Source organism: Camelus bactrianus, chromosome 4 (assembly GCF_048773025.1).
Source record: "Camelus bactrianus isolate YW-2024 breed Bactrian camel chromosome 4, ASM4877302v1, whole genome shotgun sequence".
Taxonomy (NCBI): domain Eukaryota; kingdom Metazoa; phylum Chordata; class Mammalia; order Artiodactyla; family Camelidae; genus Camelus; species Camelus bactrianus.
In genome coordinates this window covers 34,937,469-34,963,524 of record NC_133542.1, presented here as the reverse complement: position 1 = coordinate 34,963,524, position 26,056 = coordinate 34,937,469, and the positions used below count along the sequence as shown (strand labels likewise).

General features: G+C 40.8%; 1 protein-coding gene across 7 annotated transcripts in view; it reads right to left on the bottom strand.

Annotated features, from left to right (window-relative positions):
• Positions 1–26,056, bottom strand: part of ENTREP1 (endosomal transmembrane epsin interactor 1) — an 85,393-nt gene that overhangs the window by 35,477 nt on the left and 23,860 nt on the right. For 2 of the 7 annotated variants that reach the window (XM_010952749.3, XM_045515094.2), the window contains exon 5: positions 10,267–10,323. In XM_010952749.3, the coding sequence (XP_010951051.1) occupies positions 10,267–10,323 (57 nt within the window). Of the gene's footprint in view, positions 1–10,266; positions 10,324–18,918; positions 19,135–19,855; positions 20,387–20,434; positions 20,822–24,295; positions 24,519–26,056 lie in introns of those variants that run through there. The other 5 variants (XR_012506368.1, XM_010952750.3, XM_074361669.1 and 2 more) reach the window with 5 other exon arrangements.

Here is a 26,056-nt window from a genome sequence, read left to right as displayed (position 1 = left end):
AAATGCCATGGCAGTTCAGTAACTTTCTCCAAACATCTGTCTCTTCAACCCCTAATCTTTTTATAGGCTGGGGGAAGGACATCAGCTAAGGGTTGCAAAACTGGTTTTCACCCAGAAGCTTTGCAAGTCCTGTTTAGATAGACTAACACACACCGGAACGTGGGAGCTGTTGGTATCTGGAGTGCTCTGCCCTCAGGTGAATCTGGAAATCAAGAATCCAAGTCTAGTGAGGGGAGGGTACAGTTCACTGGTAGAGTGCATGCTACACAAGGTCCTGGGTTCAAACCCCAGTACCTCCTCTAAAAATAAATAAGCCTAATTACCTCCCCTCCCCGCCAAAATAAAATAAATAAATAAATAAAATACTAAGGAAAAAAGAATCCAAGTCTAACATCCTATTATAATCATATTCCTATAATGAAAATACTGTAAATGCTATTAATTGTTTTCACTCTTTTAGAAAAAAATCTATAGACAAAGTTTGAATGGTATAATACATAGTTCAAGAGCAAATGTTAATGCCTGTTCAGTTCTTCTGTCCATGTTTTAAATGGGTTGTTTGCTTTTTAACTGAAGTACAGTTGATTTAAAATGTTGTATTAGTTTCTGGTATATAGCATGGATGGACTTGGAGAGCATTACGCTAAGTGAAATAAGTCAAATAAAGACAAAACTGCAAGATATCACTTACACGTGGAATCTAAAAAAAAAAAAACAAACAAACCCAACAAACTAATGAATATAACAGAAAAGAAACAGACCCACAGATGCAGAGAAAGAATGAGTGATTACCAGTAGGGAGAGGGAAGTGTGAGGGGCAAGATGAAGGGGGAGGATTAAGAGTTACAAACTATCAGGTATAAAATAAGCTACAAGGATGTACTGTACAGCATGGGGAATACAGCCAATATTTTATAATAATTATAAATGGAGTATAACCTTTAAAAATTGTGAATCACTATATTCTATACCTGCAACATATAATATTATACATCAACTATACTTCAATTTTAAAAATATGATATTGTAAAATAAATACATAAATAAATGAAGTTTAAAAAAAGAGCAAATGTTACTGTTAAATCATTGACAATATAGAGGGAACGAATGGTGTTACTACCAAAAGGAGGCAGAAGGGGAAGGAAGCAGAGCTAATTTCTGCTACTTTCTTCATCTTATAAAAGAGAGAATCAAAAGATACTACCCAAAGTTGATGAATTAAGAAGTAGAAGTTTATAATACTATTTAAAATATAAAGCCATCAATGGGGGAAATAAAAATAACTTCAAAAAATAGGATAGAAGGAAAGGTGGGGGAGAATAAGAGCTACACACGCCTCACTTTCAGCAAGATGGAGACAACCACCAGCAGTACCAAAACCAGAGAGAAATTAAAACGGTTAATTTGGGGGCGTGTAGTCCGGTTTGGATGACGGGAAAAATGCACAGAGGTCCAATTATTACTTTTAGTAAGAAGTAAGAAGGCTAACGAGCTTCCCCTTTCTTAAATAAAAAAGCTTTTTTTCCTCTTATAAGGCACTTAGGATATTATAGAATGTCACAATGTCACAGTGGTGTGTTTGAAATACACATAGAATAGTATCCATATATTTATATATACCATATATACATATATGTTTGATACATATACAGTGTCATGTATATATATTATATATAAATACATTCTATAGACATAGACATAAAATAAATAGGAAGCAGTCTCAGAGAGGTGATCAATTTCTTATGCCCTAAATCATACAACTTATTAGGGGACCCCAGTCAGATCCAGGTCTGACTCAAGTATACACTCTTTCCATCAACGTGCAGAATAGCAGCTAATACACAATGTCCATTTATAAATTATTCTTTTCTGTCCCCTAAAGAGCTCTACAAGGCAACCCTCTGGTATCCTTGTTGAGAAGTTAGAGCCAGCAGGACCCAATTCCACCCCCGCAGCCCTGACACCACTGCCACCAGCTCCTCCATCCAACCCCTTCCACCAAGTCGAGCACTCACCATGAATCAATCTAACTTGAGCACCCACTGGATTTCTTGTCCTTCCACTGAGTAACCATGAATGATCAAAGATTTTAAATGAATTTCTTTATTTTTGAACTAGTCTTTTAAAAATTCTTACAGAAGTAACATTCATAGAAGGAAAAAACCATGGCCCCACAGCAGGGTCCTTGATTATGTTACGAACAACAGAAACCTCAGGCTATATAAGCAGAAAAGGAGTTTCCTGCCAGGCTATCAGGGAGTTCACAGAATCTACAGGAACCAGGCTCAGAAACCCAGGTAGGAGCCAAGGGAAGCTGGGTGCTGGGACCTCCCTGAAGGTCACGCCACAGGGAAACCAGGTTCCTGGCTGCCAGCCTTGGGACACAGGTTGCCTCTCTGGCCTAATGAATTCTAAGCTGCCCCGGCTGTTCTGCATCAGCGACTTCAGAGTCCCAGGCGGGAGCGTCAGTGGGTGGAGGTCCCGGGCTCACCCCCTGGCTGCTGGCACTGAGAGTGTAGCCATCTGGTCTCAGAAGCGTCCATAGCTGGAGGCGGGAACGTGCCTCTCATCAAGACACGCAAGGCCAGATAACCCGAACCCCCAAAAGAGAGTTTGGACATGCAGACACCGGCAGCCAGAACCCAAACAAAACAGGGAAACTAGAACATCCTCCACTTCCCACAACACATCCTCTCCAGACATGAAGTGGAAAAAGTCAGTCTCCCTCCTTCTCATTCTCTGCGCTCAACAGAGGTGCCTACTGTAAACAGTGTCTTGTGTATCTTTTTAGGAATTTTTTATGTGCCTACAAAAACATGTTTGATCCCCTAGGTTTAAAAAAAACAAAAACAAAAACACACGTGGTACCATACACATTATTCCACAACTTTTCACCTGACATCTATTTAAGGTGCTCCCTGATTCAAAAGGGTCTCTCCTCTTGCCCCAAATCATTCATAGTCCATGCAGTTTTCTCACAGTCATATTCAGAAACTGCCCACTGTGGTATGTGGGGCACAGAAAGCCTGGATGCAGGATGGTCAGAGGCCCTTCAGCAACACAGATGCTCACATACTACTGTGTGTCTGAAGTGCACTTAGAAACACTTCAGCACAGACACAGAAAAGAAACCTATGGTTACCAGAGCAGGGAGAGGGTGGGAAGGGATAAACTGGGAGTTCGAGGTTTGCAGATACTAACTACTATATATAAAATAGCAAAACAACAAGTTTTCTACTATATAGCACAGGGAACTATATTCATTATCTTGTAGTAACCTACAATGAAAAAGAACATGAAAATGAATATATATATGTATGATTGAAACTTCATGTTATGTACCAGAAGTGAACACAATGTTGTAAACTGACTATACTTCAATTAAAAAAAAAGAGAGAGAGAAATACTTCAGCACAGACAGTGTGATGTCATGTACATACTGGTCCAAGCTACATCCTTAGGACAACCAAGAATTCATATTCCAGAAAACTTAGCCAACATTTATGAAAAAGCTGTACTCCAGAAGCTGCTGCGTGTATCTTTGTCTCCCAACAACATCCAAGCAGCTTTGCTAAATTAGCAGAGTGACAATGGAAATAAGTTGTCCAACTGATGAAATTATTAGCTTTCTTAATTAGCATGATGGACGTTAAAAATGGGTCCTCTGTGAAATTTGTGATGACAACTAAAACCAACATAATTTCCAGTCCCTGTGTTAATTAATTCTGGTGCTGGCCATAGGCTTCTGACCCTACAGTAAACAATACTGAAAACAAGCAAAGATAACTTAGCTACTTCCTCCAGGAAACACTTGCTCCTCGAAAGGTAAGGCTGTGACCAACTTATCAAAACTAACAGCTTACCATCAAGTCTTGCTTCCAGGCCCTGCCCGTCATTTGCCCACCAATCCAAAGCTATATCTTATAGGTTCTGCCCAAACCCAGTCAATTTCTTATCTTGCAAGACTCACCTTAAAATCACCCAGCCAGGGTCCTAAAGCCCTGTAATTATCCTTAGACTCATTCCTTCTGAGAATGACTGGTAAGGAGGTGTCCTCCCTTACTTCAGCAGGTCCAGTAAACTTAGCTTTGCTTGATCAGAAGGATTTCAGGGAGTCAGCAGTGGTATTCCAGACAAGTGGGCACAACAAAAACTAGAGGTAAAAAATTGTTCATACACATTCTGTTAGCTCAATAAAAATTGCAGCTCTCTATCCGTAAGCTTGCAGAACAGAGTGCATGAACATTTTTTTGTCTATTGGCTACGACGTGTTTGCATGTATAGCAGAATTTGGTCTGGGGTTCAGTTTCATTGTAACAACCGACTTGGCGAGAAGGTTAACTCAAAGCTTTGGCAATTACCTGTTGCTATCAAACTAAACCTACTAATAATGAGCATGCCCAAATGGCTTAGGTCATTTTGCAAAGCAAGGCCTTGATTCCACCCAGAAAGGAGTTGCACAACTGCTTTCAATTTCTGAGGGCACTAGGTTTTTACCAATGTACATTTCCTGGGAGAGGTGATCAGAGCAGAGAAATGAAAGCTCTACTGTCACTGGACTAAACCCACTGTGGTCACGGATAAGCCCAAACCCAGCCCAGGGTGTCTTCATGTTGTCTAAGCACATATTTTGTTGCCATGGGTTCCTTAATGACACACTAAACTGAGAGACCAGATCTCTTGGAGGTTTTCTCAGTGGGTGACGAAAAATAAAATATAATGCGCTTGCCTCGCCCTAGATCCCATTTTACATTTTACAGTTTTAATGTGTTTGTTTCTTTTGTTCCTCACTACAGTCCTGAGGGATGGGTCCTTTCCTATTGTACAAATGAGGAAACTGAGTAGATAATTTCCTTGGCCACTCACTGATTGAAAGTGACAGAACCAAGACTCAAAACTGGACCTTCCATCACCTTGTTCATTTCTGCCTCTGGCTCTTTTAAATCAAGGACAACATTCCTGAAGCTTCTGCCATTTTAGAACTGGAAAAAAATTGGACAGTCATAAATAAGAAAGTAACTAAATTACTTTATACACACACACACACACACACACCATCGTTGACCACAGAGAAGTACCTACCAATTTGCCAGTGGAGGAAGTGATGGAGTGGTACAATGAAACAAGCAATGGACTAGGAGTCAAAGTTCCTAGCTTCTTTCTAGTAATAGTTCATCTGTTTGTGATCTGGACAAGCCAATTAACTTCTGGGTCCCTGGTCCCTTATCTGTAAAATAAATCTATAAAATACCTGCCATATAAATCACACAAGAAAGGTATATGAAAGAAACTGATAAATTCTCATGCATTATATATGTGCAAAAGAGTATTATTAATAATTCTGAAGAGTGAGGACAGCCCTCCATTTTTATTCCTTAAAAAAACAAGAGTGAAATAATCATAATATTTCAGTTTATACATGGGGAGCTTATAATGGCCTGCTGAAAATGCTCATCTAAAGTTTAAACACCATCCAGGTAACTAAAGAGAATTCTGGAAACCTATAATATGAGAGTTAGAAGGGCTCTTAAAAAGATTGTTCTGCTCTAAGCCCCTCATTTCATAGACGTAGAAATCAAGAGATTTCCCCAAGATCATCTGATAATTAGTGGTAACGTGTGGGCATTGAAATGCAGGTTCCTTGAACTCTCAAACCAGGGAGTTCACTCCAAACTACTGACAACCATGAAATATACCAGACTGCACCAGCCAGAGCTTCAGGGCTCCCTTGATAAATGTGCAGATTCCCAAAATGGGCATTATCCTGCCCCCTCCTGCTCATCAGGAATGAAAGGACCACCATCTAACCTGCATCTAGGTATTTCCGACTATCTGGTAAGGCTAATAATTCCTCAGTCTCTTTTGACAGTGTCTGGATGTTCCAAAACCCTCCCCTCCAGGCACATTAAGGTGGAAAGAACCAGGAACCCCAAATGGCTTCATGGAGCAGAACCACTTTGCCAGCCTAGCCTACCTGACTGTTAGTTGAGAAGGAATAAAATGTCTGTGTATCTTGCTGACACCATTTTTGAGTCTCTTTGGCTAATGAGGCTTTACCCTAAATACTATAATCTTGAAGTCAGAAGAGAAACTGGATGGATCATTTTCTAAAGACAGTCAATTCATTTACCTCTTCTATTCTTGGCCTAGGGTTCAAATCAACAGGACCCTCAGTTGAGAATAAACCACATATGTGACCCCAGAATATCAAAGGGAAGAACTTTCACTCTCGGTGCTAAAAAATAAAGCTGTCCACTTTTCAGTTTGAAGGTCATATTCATCCAATCTGTCCCAAACTGACAAGATGAATAAAAAGAACAATAGCTCAAATTACCACCTCATAAGCAGCCAAACTTGTAGGCAGAACGCCCGGCTGGGCTTTCATAGCGGCAATTCTTACCAAATGTGCCACCAAAGAAAAACACCTTATCCAGACAATTCCATTTTCTAACGGAGGTGCCTAGGCAAGGCAATCTTTGAGGTCATTCCTGGCACTGAGTCTGATTTCTAAACACATCTAAAACACTCTGTTAGAATGAAAAAGGAATGATATCTAGAAGAAATACGAACATTCACTTAAAATGGAAAATGTTGGCTCTTGATGGAAAGTAACAAGTATTTTTTGACCAAATACTACACACATACCCACACACAAACACACACACAAGTGCATGCACACACACACACCCCCTACCTTAATCCCTGCTGTAGCCAAAAATAGCCACAAACATCCACAATTTATTTCTCAACATTATTATTTTTGTTCTGGACACCTGAGTATTTTATCACTATAAGGAAGAGGACCCAGTGAATGAAAGCTTCCAACTCTGAGTTTCCGTGAAAACTTGAGCTTGAAGGAACTAGGTCAAACTGACCCTTCTTTGTTCAAAACCATATAAACCTGATGTAATCACCGAAACAATCACAAAGAGGGAGCACAAATGTAAATGGCTCTCAAAAGGAAGTGTTCAAGTGTCCTAGACCCATGGGCACCCAACGACTCAAAATGAGAACAGCTTGCCTCTCGAAAGTCCCTGAAAAGACCAAACATCCCCTCCCAAACTCCACCACCAAAATACTCCCTAACCACCCAGAAGCTAAAAGGGGGTAAATATAAATACGAGAGAACAAAAACAAGTGTGAAAAATTTAAGACAAAAGTTGAAGAGAAGGTTTGAGAACTTGCCCAGGACGTAAATTTCTTATTGGTTGCCAAATTAACTCCACTGTTCAAAAGTAAGTGTGTCTTAAGCACAGTGGTCCTGGGGAGAGACCCCTGTCCTCACAGACTGACCAAGTACCAGGGACACAGGCGGGGAGCAGTCAATGGAAAGCACCCAGGCCACTGACAGACCGAGAAGCGGGTATTCAGTGCCGGAACCCGGGGAGGGGCAGGGACGAGGGGCCACTGCAATCAGGGTGGTCAGGGGAGCTCTCCCTTGGGGAATGACTGTTGCGCTGAGACCCAGTAGGGAAGGAGGCAGCCCAGCAAAGAGCTAGGGGAAGAAGGTCTTGGTTTGTCAAGGACTGCCGGGCTGGGCAGAGTGAGAAGGTGCCCCAGTGGGTGGAGGATGCGACGTGAAGGTGGGTAGGGCTGCCACTCTGACCAGCCCAGCCCAGGTCTGTGAAAACACAGAGGGCGCTTCTGGCTTCTCTAAGGGAACACAGCCTCCCACCCAAATCATCCCATGGCACATTCCCTAAACTTGGGAAGGGGGATGGCGATGGGGAAAAAAAAAAAAAGGTAGAGTATCCACTGAGGGTGGGGGGCAGGGGTGCTAGGGCCACCCCGTGGAGTCACTAGATTATCGTCTCTGTTCACAAAAGACAACTAGACTCAGAAACGCTAAGGCACTCGCAGAGTGACAGCTCTTCCTCGGAAGAGCTAGGACTCAACCCAGAGTGTCTCACTGGTGCACTGGAGTCTTTCCTGTCACTTTTTAACATAACAAAAGCACTTGGCACAGGTTATAGTGCTATACTACTGAGACTCCCGCGGACCGTTTTTTTCCTTTAGGATACTGACTGAAGCTCAAATGACCTATTGATATACTCAGAATGTTTTCCCTTGCACAATTCCTATCACAATTAACTTATCTTCTTTATAAGTTGATGTTAATTAGCACTTCAAAATGATCACTACATGCCCTTCTAAATATATCCTTCGTAACAGTCAAAATATAGAAGCTCTAATGTCCAACAGGCTTATAAGTGACGGTAATACAGAAATATGACAAAGTGCTACTTAGCAATTTTAAGTGATGGGCATGTGGACTCCTCATACAGGGGAACATAATATCTACTGACATGAACTTAATTCAACATTTAACAGAAAAAGCAGAGCACAACATGGTGTGTACAAACTGGTTACAACTTTGTGACAAAGTACATATACTTATCAAGAAAGATGAAAAATGTATTTTTATTAAAGTCATTTTCATTTAAAGCTCACATAAATTTATAAGGAACCTTTCCAAAAGAAAACAATGTTAAAGAAAAAAAGTCTTAAAAGGTAGACTTTTTTCTTTCTCAAACATAATTTTTTTTTTACTTTTTTTTAATAGGGGGAGGTAATCTGGGGTTTATTATTTATTTTTTTAAACAGAGGTACTGAGGATTGAACCTAGGCACACGACATGCTCTACCACTGAGCTATACCCTCCTCCCTCTTTTTTTTTTTCTTTCTTTAGGTATAGTTGATTTACAATGTTATGTTAGTTTCTGGTATACAGCACAGTTCATTAGAACAAGCACTCATATTCTCTTCACCATTTGGAAATTTTAAAGTATAAATAGCATTAGAGAGTCTTCTAATTTTAATTTCATTCAGATACCTGAGGTTCGTATTACTGTGCATTTCAATACTGACCCAATGGAAAAAGACAGTGCAAAGATGACTCCTATAACCAAATAGTATAAATGCTGAACACCATCAAAAATTTTTCTGCAGAGACCACAAACCTAGAAAGTTGTTACCAAATGGACCCCAGGCACTTGTAACACAGGTCATAAAATTCATCCAAAGCCACATTTTCTCCTATCCTGCTCTCTAGCATTTCAAAATGCTGTACCAATAATTTACTCCTTCCAGAAATACTAATGGAGTTTCACCAATTGTAATAATTAATGGGCTTGTAAAATGTTGCCTATGTTGTTTTGTGGGTCTGAAAACTCTTTAGTTTTTCAAGACCATCAACACAGTATTGGGCTCCATTATTCTGACTATATTCTAAAATGTGCTTCCTCTTGTATTTAAGACTTTAACTAGTTTTGTATGTATTAGCCATCACCTAGCAAACAGTGGTCTATTTAAGATGAACTGTTAACTTATATATACAGAATGATTTCAGAATATTATTTAACTCTATTTCAAAATATATGGGGAAAAAATCATAAGAAGAGATATTATACAGAAAAAAATTTTAAGCATACTTCAAATCAAATTTCCTAGGTCCTCTACGTCACCCTTGAAAGCTGACTATTCCGTTGGCAATTGTCTATTTCTTATAGTATTCCCTGAATCAAAAGGACAAAGAAATACACACAAAGGGTGAACTCTGGGATGTACTAAATCCATTGAATTGTCCACTTTAAAATGTTTAATTTTATATTATATGAACTTTACCTCAATAACTAAAAAAAAGGCTAAAGTCACCAATATATGTCTCTACTACCATGAAAATATAATATAGGTATGATAAAGAGAGAATATAGAAAATCTAAGCAAGGAAATTCTGAGATTGTCCAACCAAAGCATTGTAACAATAAAAAAATTACACATTCATGATTTAATCTGAGATTTGCTTTGAAAGAATGTAGAGGAAAAAAGAATATGGTGGGTAGGAGGTAATGGGTGTCCAATCTAACTGGACAAGATTGGCTAAGAGTTGGTAACTGTTGAAGCTGGATGGTACAGGGAGTTCATTATATTATTCCCTCCACATTCGTATATACTTAAAATAACCATAGGAAAATGTTTTTTGTTTTGTTTTGCTTTGCTCTGCTTTTGTAAAATGTTTACAATAGACCTAATCCTGGAACTAGAAACACACATATAGCATTGATTATACCAGAAGCTTAAAGTGAATCAAAAATTATCATCTTACTTTTACTGTTATGAGAACATCTGACTTCGAACACTGTCCACCGTTAACTTCTTTTTTTTAGTGAACAAGGAAGCTTTAGTATTTCTTCAATGGTCTATTTCAACAGACTTCATAGATAGCACATCTTACAGAGGGTAACAATTTGTAAGATCAGTACATACCAGGAGTATCATAGGCCGTTTCCAAGTTGTTAATCCTATGATTCCAGAGAGTATGACCTACAAGGATAAACAATATTATAAATCTAGAAAAGGGACCAATTCCAAGAAATGAATCCCCAGTTTCTAAGTACATATTTTTTTAAATATTAAAATTTCAAAGCCTTCTAACTCAAACATTTCATATTCCTTCTGATCATATGAGCCCTAGTAGCCCATTTTGGAATATCCTTCATGTCCAAGCTCCCAAAACTTTTTTTACTGACTGTGTATGCTTTTTCTTAAGAACAATTAAGAACACACAAACAGAAATTAGCCTATCCTCTGGGTAGTGAAGGAATCGGTGTTTCCCCTCCAGGCTCCCTGACCCTAGTAGCACCTCATCTGTCGCCAGAGTCAGTCTTGTAAGAAGCACGCCTGGCCGCAACACTCCCATCATTAGGTGGGTACCCATCCTTCATGGGACAAGCAAACTCCTCGAAATGGTAAACAAAACCTTTTAAGATCTTCCCCTACCCACTTCTCAAGCCTGATTTCCATGTGCCCTTGGCTCTCCCACCACATACCCTCCTTCCAGGCATACTCGTCCTTCCTTAGACTGGCCAGGCTTGAGACATTCCCAGGACTTCATGCTTCTCTTTGCCACAGAGCCCTCTCCTCCCAACACCCCTCCTAGCACAGGACCTGAGAACTCCTATGCATTCTGCAAGGCCCCAACTCACAGTCTCCTCCTCTGAGAAGCCGGTAGTAATACCAACCCCCCACACTCCTGGAAGTCCTTTGCATATAATTTTCCACCTTCAAAAAAAATTTTTTTAGCATTTCTGTCCTGCCCACTAATTGTGAATTCCTATCTTATTTCTATGAATTCCCAGCTTCTAAAACAGTGCCTATCACATAATTGGCAACTAATTAATGTTCCTGAACATTTATTCCATAAAGGGGGAGGGATTACAGTGAGATATGCCTCATGCTGCAAAATGACTTTTCAATAAACAACAACCTAAAATCCTTGATAAAGAGGAACCAGCATTTTGCCAAAACGTAATCTGGAAATCACCATCAGCCATTTGAATAACACAGTTCACTAAGCAGCTGGGAAAGGATAAGCAGAATAATTATTCAGCCCGGGGATGTTCTCACGCCCTTTGAGCACATTTATCTTTGTGTATGTGATAAAGTGCATCTGCTGAAAACAGTTAGGAGGATTTTCTTTCAAGTGCACTTTTTACCAAAATCGCTCGAATGCGCCATTGCACAATAACTATTTATTAACTACAAATCAGTAAGGGTTTTACAGTGCTACTTGAAATCCAAAGCTCACAGGCCTGCATGCAATACTCTCCATTCTCCACTTACTGACTGAGCATAATCATTTCACAACAAACCAGCAAGACTACTCATTTATATCAAGGACCAAAAACCGGGTATGGGCAGATAGGTGACAATTTCTTGGTATCTATGTTTAGCCATATTATTAGCTGCCTGCCTGCCAGGCACTATATCCTTTTATCATCTTAAATTCAATAGGTTGTTTCCTCACTCTAAACAATTTCTACCTGGAAACACACAGGGCAGGGGGGGTCGTCTAGAGGGTGTGGGCTGCGTCTACTTTATAAATTGGGACTTGGAATCCATGAGACTTTGGGGTCCAGGTTCCTTACTTGGCTTCTAAGTAACCATGTGACCTCAGCCAAGTCATCTCACTTCTCTGGTCCTCACTCTCATTTCCTTAAAAATTGTGGTAAGGGAAGGAAATCTTCTCTGAGTCTCTTCACTCAAAGGTTTACCTCGCTGTGATGGAAACAATTCCTCAGAAAGCCTGCGATCCAGTGATGGCTCCACCCTGCAGACTGTGTGTGGGCACGCACGCTTGCACGTGTGTATGCGTGTGTATGTGTGCACGTAAGTCTCTGTGTGCATGCGCGCGTGTGTGTGCACGCTCCCTGCCTGCCCACCCTGCTGCTTGCTGGACTTTGCTGAGGAAATGAAGCTATTTTTCTGAAAACATAAGTGAAAACTGGACTGCTTTTAAGAGAAACACAAATTGCCCATTTCACTAAAATATCAATATGATTTGAATAATCAGTTAGTGTTTGGTAATTATGTCACCAGTCTCCATTAATACAGAACCCTGTGTTTCAGCTTTTTGGAACACATTCTTTCCATTAAAACAATATTATTATTTAAGTGAGATGTCCAGCCCAGCCCATAAAAGCCCATAAAAATAGTGATACGCTTAAGCTACACTTCCCACCTCCTCCACCAGCCACAGCATCCCACCCTCCTCCATGCTAGCAACTATAACATTTACATATTTTACCCATGTACACATTTTTCTCTAAATTCTTACCACTAGACACACATGATTATGTATATATATACATATATACTGGGGTGTGATTTTTATAAAAAAATGGATCATAAAAGATACTTTTCCTCCTCTTCTTTTTCTCTCTCAATAAATACGTTATGAAAATCACTCCATATTTACTGGACTAGCTCTCATTGGTTTCCATTTAATGGCTACATAATATTCCTTTGTGTGGCTAGCACCTAATGTATTCAATCATTTCCATATTCATGGGTATTCACTCTATTTCCATTTTTTTGTCCTCACAAACAATGCTGCAGTAAACATCATGGACACATATCCTTAAAAACAATGGCTTTTTATTTCTGTTGGATAAAGTCCTAGGAGTAGGGTTGCTAAGTTGAAAGGGGTATGTATATAAATAAATAAAATATCTTAATAGACCATGACAGATACAATTATCATTTCAAATGATGGGTCTCGGGGACAAAAGAACTAAACTATCTTTTTTTTTTTGAGGGGAGACTTTGCATATATGATCAACAAACTAAATTTAAAATATAATTTTAAAAATATGTACAAAATGTATTTGACAAATAAGAAGTATCAATAATCTCAAAATATATCTGACAAAGAAACTTACAACCTCATAGGGAGAAATATAAAGCTTACTGAGCAATATTAAATAAAGACCCAAATAAATCAAGACATACCACATTCATGGGTTGAAAGACAAAACACTTAAAGATTATCATTTCCATTTGAATTGTTTTGTAGACTCAGCACACACTCATATTAAATTTCAACAGGATTTTTGTAAGCCACCTCTCCTTATAAGGATGCTTCTAGAAACTATATTCTAACTATAGGTGGGAGGGGTAGTTACATCCACCTCAGTCCTGAACCCTGTAACAAAAGCACAGCTTCTACTCAATTTCTCCCACTCTTCAAACTTAAGTAAGCCTGAACACACTCAGGGAACCCTGGGAGCAGGGAGGCAGGGAAAGGGAAAGAGAGGGAGTAGGAAGGGATAGGTAGAAGCCTCTGGAATGTCAACCAGAAGTGCTGCAGTTGGGGATGCATCCTATAAGAGTTCAAGTCTTAGGGAACCGAGGTTCACATTTTGGCGCTGGGAGGGGAAGGCTGGAATTCATGAATGGGAAGAAGGGTTGAGGAAGGGAGAAAAGAAGGAAGCAAAGTATTCAATGCCTCCACCTCCCTCAGTGGCGGCAGCAGCTGGAGCTCCATCAGAAGGAATACAAGAAGGTCCCTTCACTCTAGCCTTTCATTACAGCACATGCTGTTACTGGGCAATTGTGTTTCACACTCCCTCTCAATCTCATGAGGGCTTGGATCTGTGAATATTTCCTCAAGTACCACTAAAGGCTCCTAAGAGGCACTCAGTTATTGCAAGAGTTGATGAATGAATGAGGGTCAAAAACAGCAGCTGAACTTGCTCAAAGATGACCATGTAAGCCTAATCATATTTTTCACTCCTGTGCTTCTTGAAAGAGGGCATCAACAGCAAAAAGCTACTCCATCAGCATTCTTCCCACCCAGTGCAAGATGCAACCTGCTCTGAACAAACAGGCAAGAGCCCATTTTCTAACACCAAATTATCTCCATATTATTACAGTGAGACTTACTACAATGTGGGTTTCACTCACTTGTAATCCTTTTCTTGTAGCTTACAGAAAAAAGCAGAAGCCTTTCCTTTTTTTTCTGATATTGCAAAGAAGGATCCTAAGATACTCCAGGCAAGAATCATTATTACTCACCACATATGGTTAATGTGCCTTAACTTTCCAGCTTAAAAAGCAAATCATTAAAGTCAAAAACATATAATTCTACTACCTTATTTTTCTTTGTTAATCCATTTATATGCCTTAGGGCAAAAATATTCTGAATTGTTTGTCAAAAGTTGCTATATCTAAACACAGAGATAAAAAGAGCCATGTTATAAATGTCCCATGTTTACTTTGTAAATAAGCACACAATATTCAAACTTCTTAATAACCCATTTTGCCCTACAGCTTTTACAGTGGAAATTTTTTTAAAAATGTGTGTGTGCATATATCATTCTTCTTTATCTGTCCAGGGTGACTCAGTAAAAGAACTGATGAAATGGACAACTGGATATTTCTAATGTATGCCTGTTGGTTAACACAATGTCCCACCAAAAAAACCCAAAAAGCAAACAAAAAACCAGCCTGTTCACCTTACTTTAATTAAATATTGCCTTTATGTTAAAAAAAAGAAACAAACATTGATGGGAGTTCTATTATGTGCCGGGCCTGGTGCTCTGGCTCAGCAACAAAGAATTTTCCTAAATGTTCTCTAATTACAATCTCAAAATCAATTCTGAGGCAAGAATCATCCCCCCATTTTACAGATGAGTAACTGAGGCTGAGAGGCTCAATGATTTGCTCAAAATCTTATGATGTGACTCTGCTGTTGGTGAAATAAAGGACTGAAGAAAACTAAATGTATCACAAAAATTATATTTGAAATGCTTCTTCAATATCAAAGTAGTATTTGATCATTATGTTAGAAAAAAATGTATTTACTGTTATTTAACTGGCAGAGAAACTTTAAAATTTTTGTGTTAGTTTCCCCTTTGGGCCATTCATTCTTTTTTACAGTTTATCATTGTAACTTTTTTTTTTTTAAGATTTACCTTAAGGTTCACCAATATCTGTCTCTTTATAAGGAACTGGCACCTTGCCAAAGATTCATAGTCTCAAGGAAGGGGTGACCATGAGCTCAGGTCAGTGACTTCAAGCAGAAAGACATGAACGTATGCAGACAAGAAAAGCTAATTAGGGCCCCCAGAGAAGAACAAAACAATAATTAATCCTTTACCACTTGCCTGAAATATCCCCCAAGGATCACATACGTCACTAGAGTCAGGAATTCTGTTTTTTGAGGGAGACACAAACCAATGCAACTCTCTCTACTCTTTCATTAATTGAAAACAGTGTTGCAAGCTGGGTCTCCCGTAATCCCAGTGGAATCTAACTAATATTAACTAAATATGCCTCCAAATCAGAAGCCAGGACAGCATGGCCTGAACACAGACATGGAGAGCTTCCCTCTGCCACCCACCTGGGTCAAACTTCAGCGTGTTTTTAAAGTGGCTAATCTATTAGCTTCATGAACTCTGGGAATAATACTAGACTGAGTTATTAACCAAGGACACCAGGAAAAAACTAAATGATCATAGAGTGCTCAAAAACAATGAGCACATTAAAAACCCTCCCTTCAAGTTGCTGAACGTAAGAATGGAAAGTATGGAAAATGAGTCTTCATAGGACTCGCTAATTCTCAAATATATATTACAATAGATAAAACATGCCTTCAAGGTTCAGACAAGTGAAGGAAGCCTCTGAATCTCAGGCTCAAGGTGAGAACACTTACAGAGGAAAGTGTTATATATGGAAAAATATTCTTGAACTCAAGTAAGTATAACAAAATAGTCCTTTCCAATATATATTTATCCCTTGAATTGAATTTTGTATCGAATATATGAACAAAATTTTTACTGAAGCCGAAAGATTTGCTATTTAGTTGATATAGCAGGCTAAGGCATAAAACAGTCATTCAAAGCTTGAAATGTGAGGATATCCTTCTACTGTGTTCCTACGTGGGTTTAAAGTAACTTTAGACTTAAGCTGGCAGTACCACTCAACTACCTACTTTCATATGCCAATAAAACTTCATAGCGATAAATAAAACGTGGTATAGCCACACAATGGAAGCTCATTGGGTCGTAAACAGGAAGTACTAACATGCCACCGCTTAGATGAACTTTGAAAACATTACGCCAAGTGATAGAAGCTAGTCACAAAGGATCACATGTTGTTATGATTCCATTTACATGAAATGTCCCGAATAACAAATCCACAGAGACAGAAAGTAGATTCATCAGTGGTTATTTAGGGATAAGGGAGTAAGGAAGAAATGGAGCATGACTGCCAATGGGTATAGGGTTTCTTTTGTGGGGGGTGATGAAAACTTTCTGAAATTGATTGTGGGGATGGTTGCACAACTCTATGAATTTACTAAAAATCACTGAATTGCACACCATAAATGAGTGAATTGTATGGAGTGTGAATTATATCTCAGTAAAGCTGTCATATATTAAAAAACAAACTTCTGCAGTCCTCAAGCCATAATTTTCAAGCTTTTTTCATAAAAACGTTAGTTTAGCTGTCTTTAAATTAGTTACAGTGTGCTGTCAAGCCCCGTTCTTATAGCTATTAAGCTTCTTTCCTTTAGAAATACATTCTGAAATATTTAATGGCTGAAATTACAATACCTGAGATTTGCCTTAAAATAATCCAGTGAGCGTTAAGAAGGAGGAGTGGGTGTGGGGATAAAGTGGTCATGTATGTGTTGATAACTACTGAAGCTGGGTGATGGGTAAAAGGGGGTTCATTATACTGTTCTTTCTACATTCATTGAGATTTTTAATTTCCGTAATAATAATCTTTAATGGAAAAAAAGATGAAAACAAATATATGTATGCATATGCATGACTAGGATATTATGCTGTACACCAGAGATAGACACATTGTAATTGACTGTACTTCAGTAATAAATAATAATTTTTAAAATAATAAAAAAATAAATTTTGACAATAAAATATCAAAAGTGGAGGGAGGTTCTTAAGACTTCCTGGTCACTTCTATGCTCTCTCTCATTTGTTTTTATATATATATATATATATATGTATATATACATATATATTTAAATATACACATATTGAGGGGGAGGGTATAGCTCAAGTGGTAGATACATGCTTAGCATGCATGAGGTCCTGGGTTCAATCCCAGGTACCTCCTCTAAAAATAAATAAACCTAATTACCTACCCCACCAAAAAAATTGAAAAAAAAAATATGTCTACACATATTGAAATATACACAGATGAAATCATGTGATGGTTGAGATTTGCTTCAAAATAACAGGACAAATGGAGTAGGGAGCATGCTAAAGCTAATTTCTACCCTGCTTGGAACACCCATCCTTCTGGAGTTACCAGAACACATGGAGCAGAGCCAGGAAGAAGTACAGTCAAAACAACTATTGGAGCTGCGTGAGGAGTATAGGAGGAATGACTGTACTGTGTTAGAATAAATTTACATTTTTTTCCACATTGCGGAGTTTAAAAAAACAAACCCTCCCTCACACATAAATTCAAAAGGCAATGCAACTGCTGAGAATTTTTTCCTGCAAAACCAAGAAAGTCACAGTGTTGAATGCCATTCTCAAATTCTATTTAGTTGTTCTGGACATACAGTATCTGTTGGTTCTGTTGTCACTTTGATACTCTGACGTCAACCTCAGAAACAAGCCACAAAAAAATAAGAATAACAAACAGTTGTGAATTTGCATAGAAAGTTAGGGGGCACAGTGTGGGAAAAGGATCCCATAGAAAAGACTTAGTTCCAAATCACTGATTCCTTCTCTGCTCTGGTTTGCTGGGTCCTGGAGACAAGGAGGGTCCAGCCAGCAGCCCCGGGCTAGTAGCTTTTATCTCCTGGCTGACGTCTTTTAAAAAAAAAAAAGTTCATCAAATCTAACTATGGCTTGACTGACATCTAAAATGCATTTACCTCTGAAATAATTCACAATAATACACTGATTTGGGTTTTAATTTTAGGAGGGAAAAAAATAGTTTTCAATAATCCTAAACTAGCTATCTTTGAAAAGACAAGAGATTATGGTTTTACAAAGAGCAAATCCCTAAAAATGTATGCAAGGTTCACTTCTGGCCCATGGTATTTAGGGAAATAAAATGCACCCAACATTTGGCTGAATTTAGTCTGACAAGTGGACTGGGGAGCCAAGTGGATCTAATCCCTACCCAGTTGGGAAGACCACTCCTCTTCAAGTTTTAAACAACTCCGAGAGGCCAGTGGGAGAGCCCAAGGGCACGGCCAGGAGGGTGAGGCACAGGTTGTAAACTCCACTCACAACATGGGCTATACCACAGTAAGATCATCCAGCATCAAAGTATTTCAAAAGAAGAGTAAATTGGCATCAGTTTAAGTATAAAATATCAGGCCTGGCTCTAGGTACTTAATGTTCTTAATCAAGTAATGATTTCAGGTTCCATTAGTTCTCCCTATATTCTTTAAATTTGGTCTTGACTCTGGGTTTGTGTGGACCTGCAGAAGGGTAGTTTTTAGGCTTTCAGAATACACATTCATTACAGATCTTAGTAAAAACTACAGGCATTGCTAGATTTAGTTTAGAGAAAGGTTGTTTACTTTAAATACTCCTTTTCCACTATCACTCCACAAAGCCCTACTTCCAAGTCCCTCAACCCCCAGCAAACCTCAAGACGCTGGATGTCTTGGGAGCTGTGAAATCGGTAGAAGGCGGGGATGCACAGCCACCCACTGTCCAGAGTAGCTCGAGGGCGGCTGCATTTTGCCCCAGAGCAGCCTTCCTCCGTGGAGGAGGCAGGGCCCGGAGGGCACAGGTCGCGGGCATCTCCAGCTAGCCTTCCGGCACTCGGGGGCTTTGGCGGGCTCATCCACAATGATTCGGTTCTCGAGAATTAAATTCTGCCCAGCAGTCTGAGTGGCTCCAGGGACCCAGTGCAGGCTTAGAACGTCCTTTAACGACCAGGTACATGGGCGCGTTGACACACCCTGTCATTACCTCCTGAACTCGTCCCCAAATACAGAGGACCTATCCTACATCAGGTACTTCACATTTACGAGTGCCTTAGGGCAGAAGAAAACAAGTGACGTGCCCCAGCATATCACGTCATCCATCTCACAAGTACACCTACTATGTCCCCAGCACTACTGATACATGAGTGAACAAGACAGATGAAAATTCTTGCCCGCCCGATGGCACCTTGTTAGCGAAGTAAGGACGTTGTCCACGAAGTTGATACTCAATGGTCGAAAGTTTAATCAGTTTCTTCCCACTTTCCTGCCATCTACCCTCATTTTTCCAGTCTCCCAAAGGGCTGGAAATCGGGTTTATTCTATTACTTTGACAGGAAAAACAAAATCCTTTAACCTACAAAAAACAGACACCATCCAGATGCAACCCACTTTACTCCTGAACTCCACTCTCCTAAAACCGTTTTTTTTCTCCCCAGCCTCAAAAACTCCAAAAACTTCAACTGGCCTGTGGGGCTGTGTTCCCCAAGTGCAGCACTGGGGGTACCAATCATGGGGCAGTGGAGGGGACCGGCCTGAGCCCTCTGCTCCCCGGGCGGGCCCTGCCGAGGCGAGCGGGGCGCGCGCGGCACTCACCGAGGAGCCGGCCCAGAACGGGCACGAGTTCTTCACCTGTGGGGAACTGCTCAGCGACAGCGCCCCGAAGCTGAGTGCCACCATGCAGCAGCCCAGGATCAGCTGCAACAGCCCGAGCGACAACAGCGGACGAGCCGGCAGCAGCGCCGAGCCCGGGGCCGCGGCGGCTGCGGCGGCCGCCCGGCGGGAGGAGAGCGCGGGTGGCGCGGTCAGCACGCCGGCGGCAGCGGCGGTGGCCGCGCAGCGAGGCCGCGCGGGGGGCTGCAACGCGGCCCGGGGCCAGCGTGGCCGTAGCGGAGGCAGCGGCGGCTCCTGGGCGGCGGCGGCCGCGGCACCCGGGCCCCCGGCCTGCGGCCCGCCCGAGAGCCCGGCCACCGGGCAGCAGGAGCCCGGGAGCACCACGGGCAGGGACATGGACTGGCGGGGAAGGGAGCGGCCAGTGGCGGCGGGGAGGGGACGAGGAGCGGAGCTGCGGGCGAGCTCCGAGGCCGAGGGGGAGGGAAGGAAATGCGCACGGCCCAACCACTTGCTGCTGCCGCCGCCGCCGCCACTGCCCCGGCTCCAGACGGCCGCACCCACCTGCCAGCCGGCGGGCCCGCCTCCGGTCGCGCGGGCGCGCCCCACTCCCACCCGCGCACACCCGCGTGCGCTCGCGCTGCGCGGCGCCGGCAGCGTCTGGCGCCCGGCTGAACTCGTGCTCGCTCCGGGGACTCCAAGAAAAGTGCCCTGCCCCAATTTTTAAAATAGGTCCCTCGGGCTAGGAGGGACTGGATGGTCTGGACGCAGAGGAGCTGGCGACCGACAGCTAAGAGTCTGTCCCGACCCGCCAAGCTGGGGCGGGACGCGAACGCAGGAGAAGCGTGGTGGACCCTGGCCCGCTTCCGGTCCAGCCCAGAGAGCGACCCTGGCAACTTGCAGTGCGGAGGGAGCCCGGCTTCAAACTTTTTCCCCCCAGGGAGGGAGGATGGCAGGAAGAGGAGCAAGGGTGACTTGGCGGGAAAAGTCTAAGTCTCAAGGCTTCGGACAAGGACGCGGCAGAGCGAAGTCACCGCTCGCGTGAGGCTTCCGGACGCTGGCATTGCGCTGACGCCCCGCCGCCTGGAAGTTGGGGCGGGGCGGGGGATGCTTTCCCGGCGCCAGAGTAGGAGCGAGCAGGAGCATGAGGTTACCTTGGAAGTATCCAGCATCCGGAGACAAAAAAACCAAGAACCGGGGGCAGCCCAGAGCGTGTGCCCGCCTCACCTTGACTCGTGGATTGTATTAGCCATCAGCTGGTAGAATCCCAAACTTACGAAGAAATAGCCTAATAAAATCCTAATCTGTTTTTGGTAATTTATAAGACATATTTAGAGCTTAAAAAATGATTCGCGTTTTGTAAAATGATTTTTCCTAATAGTATGCCCTTACTTTGGAAGAATTCTGCTTTGAAAGTGTTATACATAAAATAATCATAGTAGGTTTTTTCCAGGTGAGGAAGTGGAATAGTGTTGCTTTGCAGTAAGTCAGTCTTGGTATTAGGCTTCTCATTTTATCAGTGAGGTGAGAGTATTATGCATCCTTCTGCCCAATAAACCAAAGGAAATGGGCGTCCGTTTTTATGCGCTGCTTGCAAAGGCTATATTTATTTCGGTCATTACTTAATACAACCCACAATGTGATGCATTGCCAATGTGCATGTGTGTTTACATGTACACTTTTTGAATTATTAAAGCACCTGTGATTAATAGTCCCTAGAATTCTTTTACAAACTCCTCTTGGAAATAAACTTCAAATCCTGGAGAAAAAGGGAGCTGTCTGTAAAAATAAATGTTTAAAGTATGTTGTTTCATGTTCTTTCAAACATCTTACAATACATGTTCTTACTGTAGGTGATGTTAAAAGCTTCTTGTGTGCTAGTTCATGCCTTTTATGTTATACATAAGCTTAAGGGTATTTAATTTTTAACATTCTACTACACTGCAATATGAAAAAATCTGAATGAGTCTTTAAAAATTCTGTTGGCTTAACGAAGCTGTTCCACTGACACCTGAAATGTACTATCAAAAATGTATTCTTTGTGTCCGGGAAGGTTGGTGCTAGAATTCAGATATCCTCATCCCTTTGGATAGTTAAAGGCTAGAAAGAGAGCAATCCGGGGGAGCTGATAACCAATAGCTGTCTCTTGCTATGGGTGCCAGCACGTGGGTGACACTCATTTGAGAAAATTCATGGAGCTAACACTTTGTGCACTTCTCCGTATTTTATATTGAAATACTTTAAAGTATTTCTAAGTGCTTTACCCTTAAATTTTAAGTCTGTCTCCCTATACAGAAACAGATGATAGCAGAGGTTATTAAAATTCATAGATAGTTATCCAACAGCTTCACTTATTTTTTCAGGCTACTAAACCTTTTCCAAAGCTGCTAATTAAGAGTTATTGTGTGGTAGTTTTCTTTTATGTTGCTGTTATTGGCCATACTTATAGCTGTGAGTTTCTTTTTCATAAACACAAATCCATGTAACATTGCCCCTACCTCTAAGGTTATGCCACATAGCACTCACTCGAGTATTTGAGCTTTGGCTTCTGTAACCCAAGCCTGATTCTTTTCATCCCCAAAACAACTGCTTAAAATAAGTCCTTAGTTATACCTGATCAAGTGAGTTGTATGTAACTAAACACTTGCAGGATGATTCAGAGCCATTGATTTCAGGTTGGTTTAAAAAATTAAATGAGGATTTTGGAAAAACAGTCTGGCAGTTGCTCAAAAGTTAAACATAGAGTTATCATTCAATCCAGTAATTCCACTCCCAGGTATATACCCAAGAGTAATGAAAACCTATGTCCACATAAAAGCTTGTACACAAATAACATTATTTACAATAGTCCAAAAGGTAGAAGCAACCCAAGTATGGATGAATGGATAAACAAAATGTGATATTATGGATGAATGGATAAACAAAATGCAGGATATCCATGCAATGGAATATATTCAGCAATAAAAAGGGATGAGGTACTGGTACATGCTACAATATGAACAAACCTTGAAAACATCATGGTAAGTGTAAGAAGCTAGTAACAAAAGGCCATATATTATATGATTCCATTTATATGAAATCTCCAAAGCAGACAAATTCACAGAGACAGAAAGTAGATTAATGGTTGCTTAGGGATGGGGAGATCAGAAGATTGAATAGGGGAGGGTTATAGCTAAACCATTTGGGGTTACTTTTAGAGGTGATAAAATCTTCTAAAATTGTTATAATAATGATTGTTCAACTTTGTGAATATACCAAAAAAACATTGAATTGTACACTTTTAATGGGCAAACTGTATCTCAATAAAGATACATGTGAATCGCATCTTTATCTCTCAATAAAACCTTTACCAAAAAAAAAAAAAAATTAAATAACTAAAAGAAAGAACATGTAGAAAAGCTGACCAGGTATTTCCTTAATGTAGGTGAAAGTTTAAAGAAACAATGGTTATAGTGAATTGTTTGGTGGAAGCCAGCTGCCAGTTTTTCCTCACTATCAAGGCCAAATTCCAAGGAGAAATTTCTACCAGCTCTTCTTTTTCCCATACCTCATTTTCCACTCCCCACACTCAAGGCCTTTCCCGCCCAGGAGTTCAGGCTCTTCAGCTCAGGTGACACTGGACACCTCTACACAAACTTCTCAGTTCTTCCCACACTTTCTCAGAAGCCCCATCCTGTCAGCTAATTAAACAGGGGGTTACTCCCTGTGTGAGTGGGAGCTGCTGCAAAAACTCCTCAAAACACGTTCACTGGCAAGCTGCCTCCAGTGCTTATATTTTACAAGGAGAAGAGCTTCTCTGAGTAAGGCATGGTGGAATCTACAAGGCTTCATTTAATAAGGTGACTCTATGGCAGCAAATTTGGCCCATGGACCACATAACCACTCAGGAAGCACGTCAAAATGTAGGTTCACAGCTTTCTTCCACACCCAAGGAATCTGTCACTCTGGGTAAGAGGCCTGGGAACCAACATTTTAACATGTTCGAAAAAACATTAGTGTAGGAGGAGGGTATAGCTCAGTGGTAGACTGCATGCACGAGGTCCTGGGTTCAATCCCCAGTAACTCCATTAAAAATAAAAATAAAAAATTAAATAAATAAACCTAATTACCTCCCCTCAAAATAAAAAACCAAAACCAAAAAAAAAAAAAAAAGTGATCAGTATATTAAAAAACACACACACACACACATTAGTGGATGTTGGCAGTCAGACTCAAGAAATCTTCACAGGGGAGGTTTTACATGGGAGGGGACTAGAAGTAGGAAATTAGTTGGAAGAGGAAGGCAGAGAGCTTGGCTTGAAGACAAACTTAGATATAAGCATGTTGGAGGGAGAGGTTTTGCTGGTCCCCAGCCAGGCACTGCTGCCCAGGAGATTTTTATGCACAGGAAGGACTTAGACCACAGAATTCTAATGGAAACAGTACCATATTAGGAGCCAGACATCCTGGGTTCTACCCCGTCCTCCACTCCGTGATCTTGAGCCAGCCCCAGCTTCTCTAGCTTCAGTCGTTTCATCTGTCAAGTGCAAGTTTGTGATGCTTCATCTGCCTGAGGATGTGATCACTTGGAATGCCCAAGTCCTGTGATTTTGAAATTCAGCCATTCTCATCACCATGATTTCTCAGATGACCAGCAATAGGGCAGATTCTAAGAAATGCAGGGGAATTCGGGTACAGAAGGGTTAAACTTGCAGACCCAAAATACCCAGGACAAAACAGAAAATTCTTTGTTCTAAACTTTAAGGCCTCAAATTCCATGGTCTCATGTTTTTCCATGAGGTACAATTTTGTACAAGGATTGTATCCGGGAAATGGAGTAGCAACTTCTATTATAACGATTCACTTTGCAGAAAAAGAGCTGTGGATTTTTTTTTTTAATTAAGAGAGAGAGAAAAATAGAAGAAAAGAAAGCAACCCTGAGCAGAGCTGGGCAAACCTACACTCCGTTTTTCTGAAATAACGGTGCAGACTGGTTGTTACAGATTCCTAACGCCACTGGCCCCAAGACAGACTTATTGTTAAACAGAAGAGCTGCAGCCACATTTCCTCATTATTGAAATTAAATACTGTAAACTTCTTATAATGTAAATCTCACAAAAGACAATTTAAGTCAACTGCCCTAAAAATTATTTATGGCTTATAACTTTCCAGGGGAGATAAGATATACACATATATGTGTGTGTATGAGAGAGAAAGAGAAAGTGTGTGAGTGTGTGTTTAGGTGTGTGTGTGTGTATGAGAAACTTTGTCCTATGAGAGCTTTCTTCAGGTTCAAGCTTCCGTGGAAGTCATAGCTGTAATTCATCTCTGAGCAGAGCCCATTCCTTTGTTCTGGGGAAATCTCTTAAACAAACCTTTTAGTTATGCAAATACGAAGCCCAGACCCTTTAGGAGCAAAGATGTTTAAGAAAAAGCTGAGAGGCTGTCTGCTTGGTGTGAGCAGAGTTGTATATCCTCCACTAAGGGGCTCCTGGTCTGGGGTGCCTGTCAGACTCACCAGGGGAGCTTTAAAAATACACATAATCTCTCCCTCACCTATTCCACTCATCCATCCACACCCCCCTCCCCTCTGGCAACCACAGTCTGTTCGCTATACAGGTGAGATTAGGAGGCATAGATTTCCAGTTATAAAATAAGTAAGTCACAGGGATGTATTCTACAGTATAGAGAATATAGTCAATGATATTGTAATAACGTTGCATGGTGACGGACAATAACGGGACATTGTGGTGATCATTTTGTAACGTATAAAAATATCAAAGGGGAGGGTATAGTTCAAGTGGTAGAGCCCACGCTTAGCATGCACAGGTCCTGGGTTCAATCCCCAGTACCACCTCTATAAATAAAGAAGTAAATAAAGAAACCTAATTACTTCCCCCCTAAAAAATAAAAAATAAAAATTTTTTTAAATAAAAAATTATTTTAAAAAATAATAAAAATATCAAATCATGATGTTGTACACCTGAAATTTAAGTCAATTATACTTCAAAAACAAAAAAGAAATTAATTTTATATATATATATATATATACACACACACACACACATATGTACAATTTCTAAGCCCCCAGTTACAGAGATACTGATTTATTTATTTATTTATTATTTTTTTGGTGGTTGGTAGGTATTTGGTTTGTTTTTTTGGATGGAGGTACTGGGGATTGAACCCAGGACTTCATGCATGCTA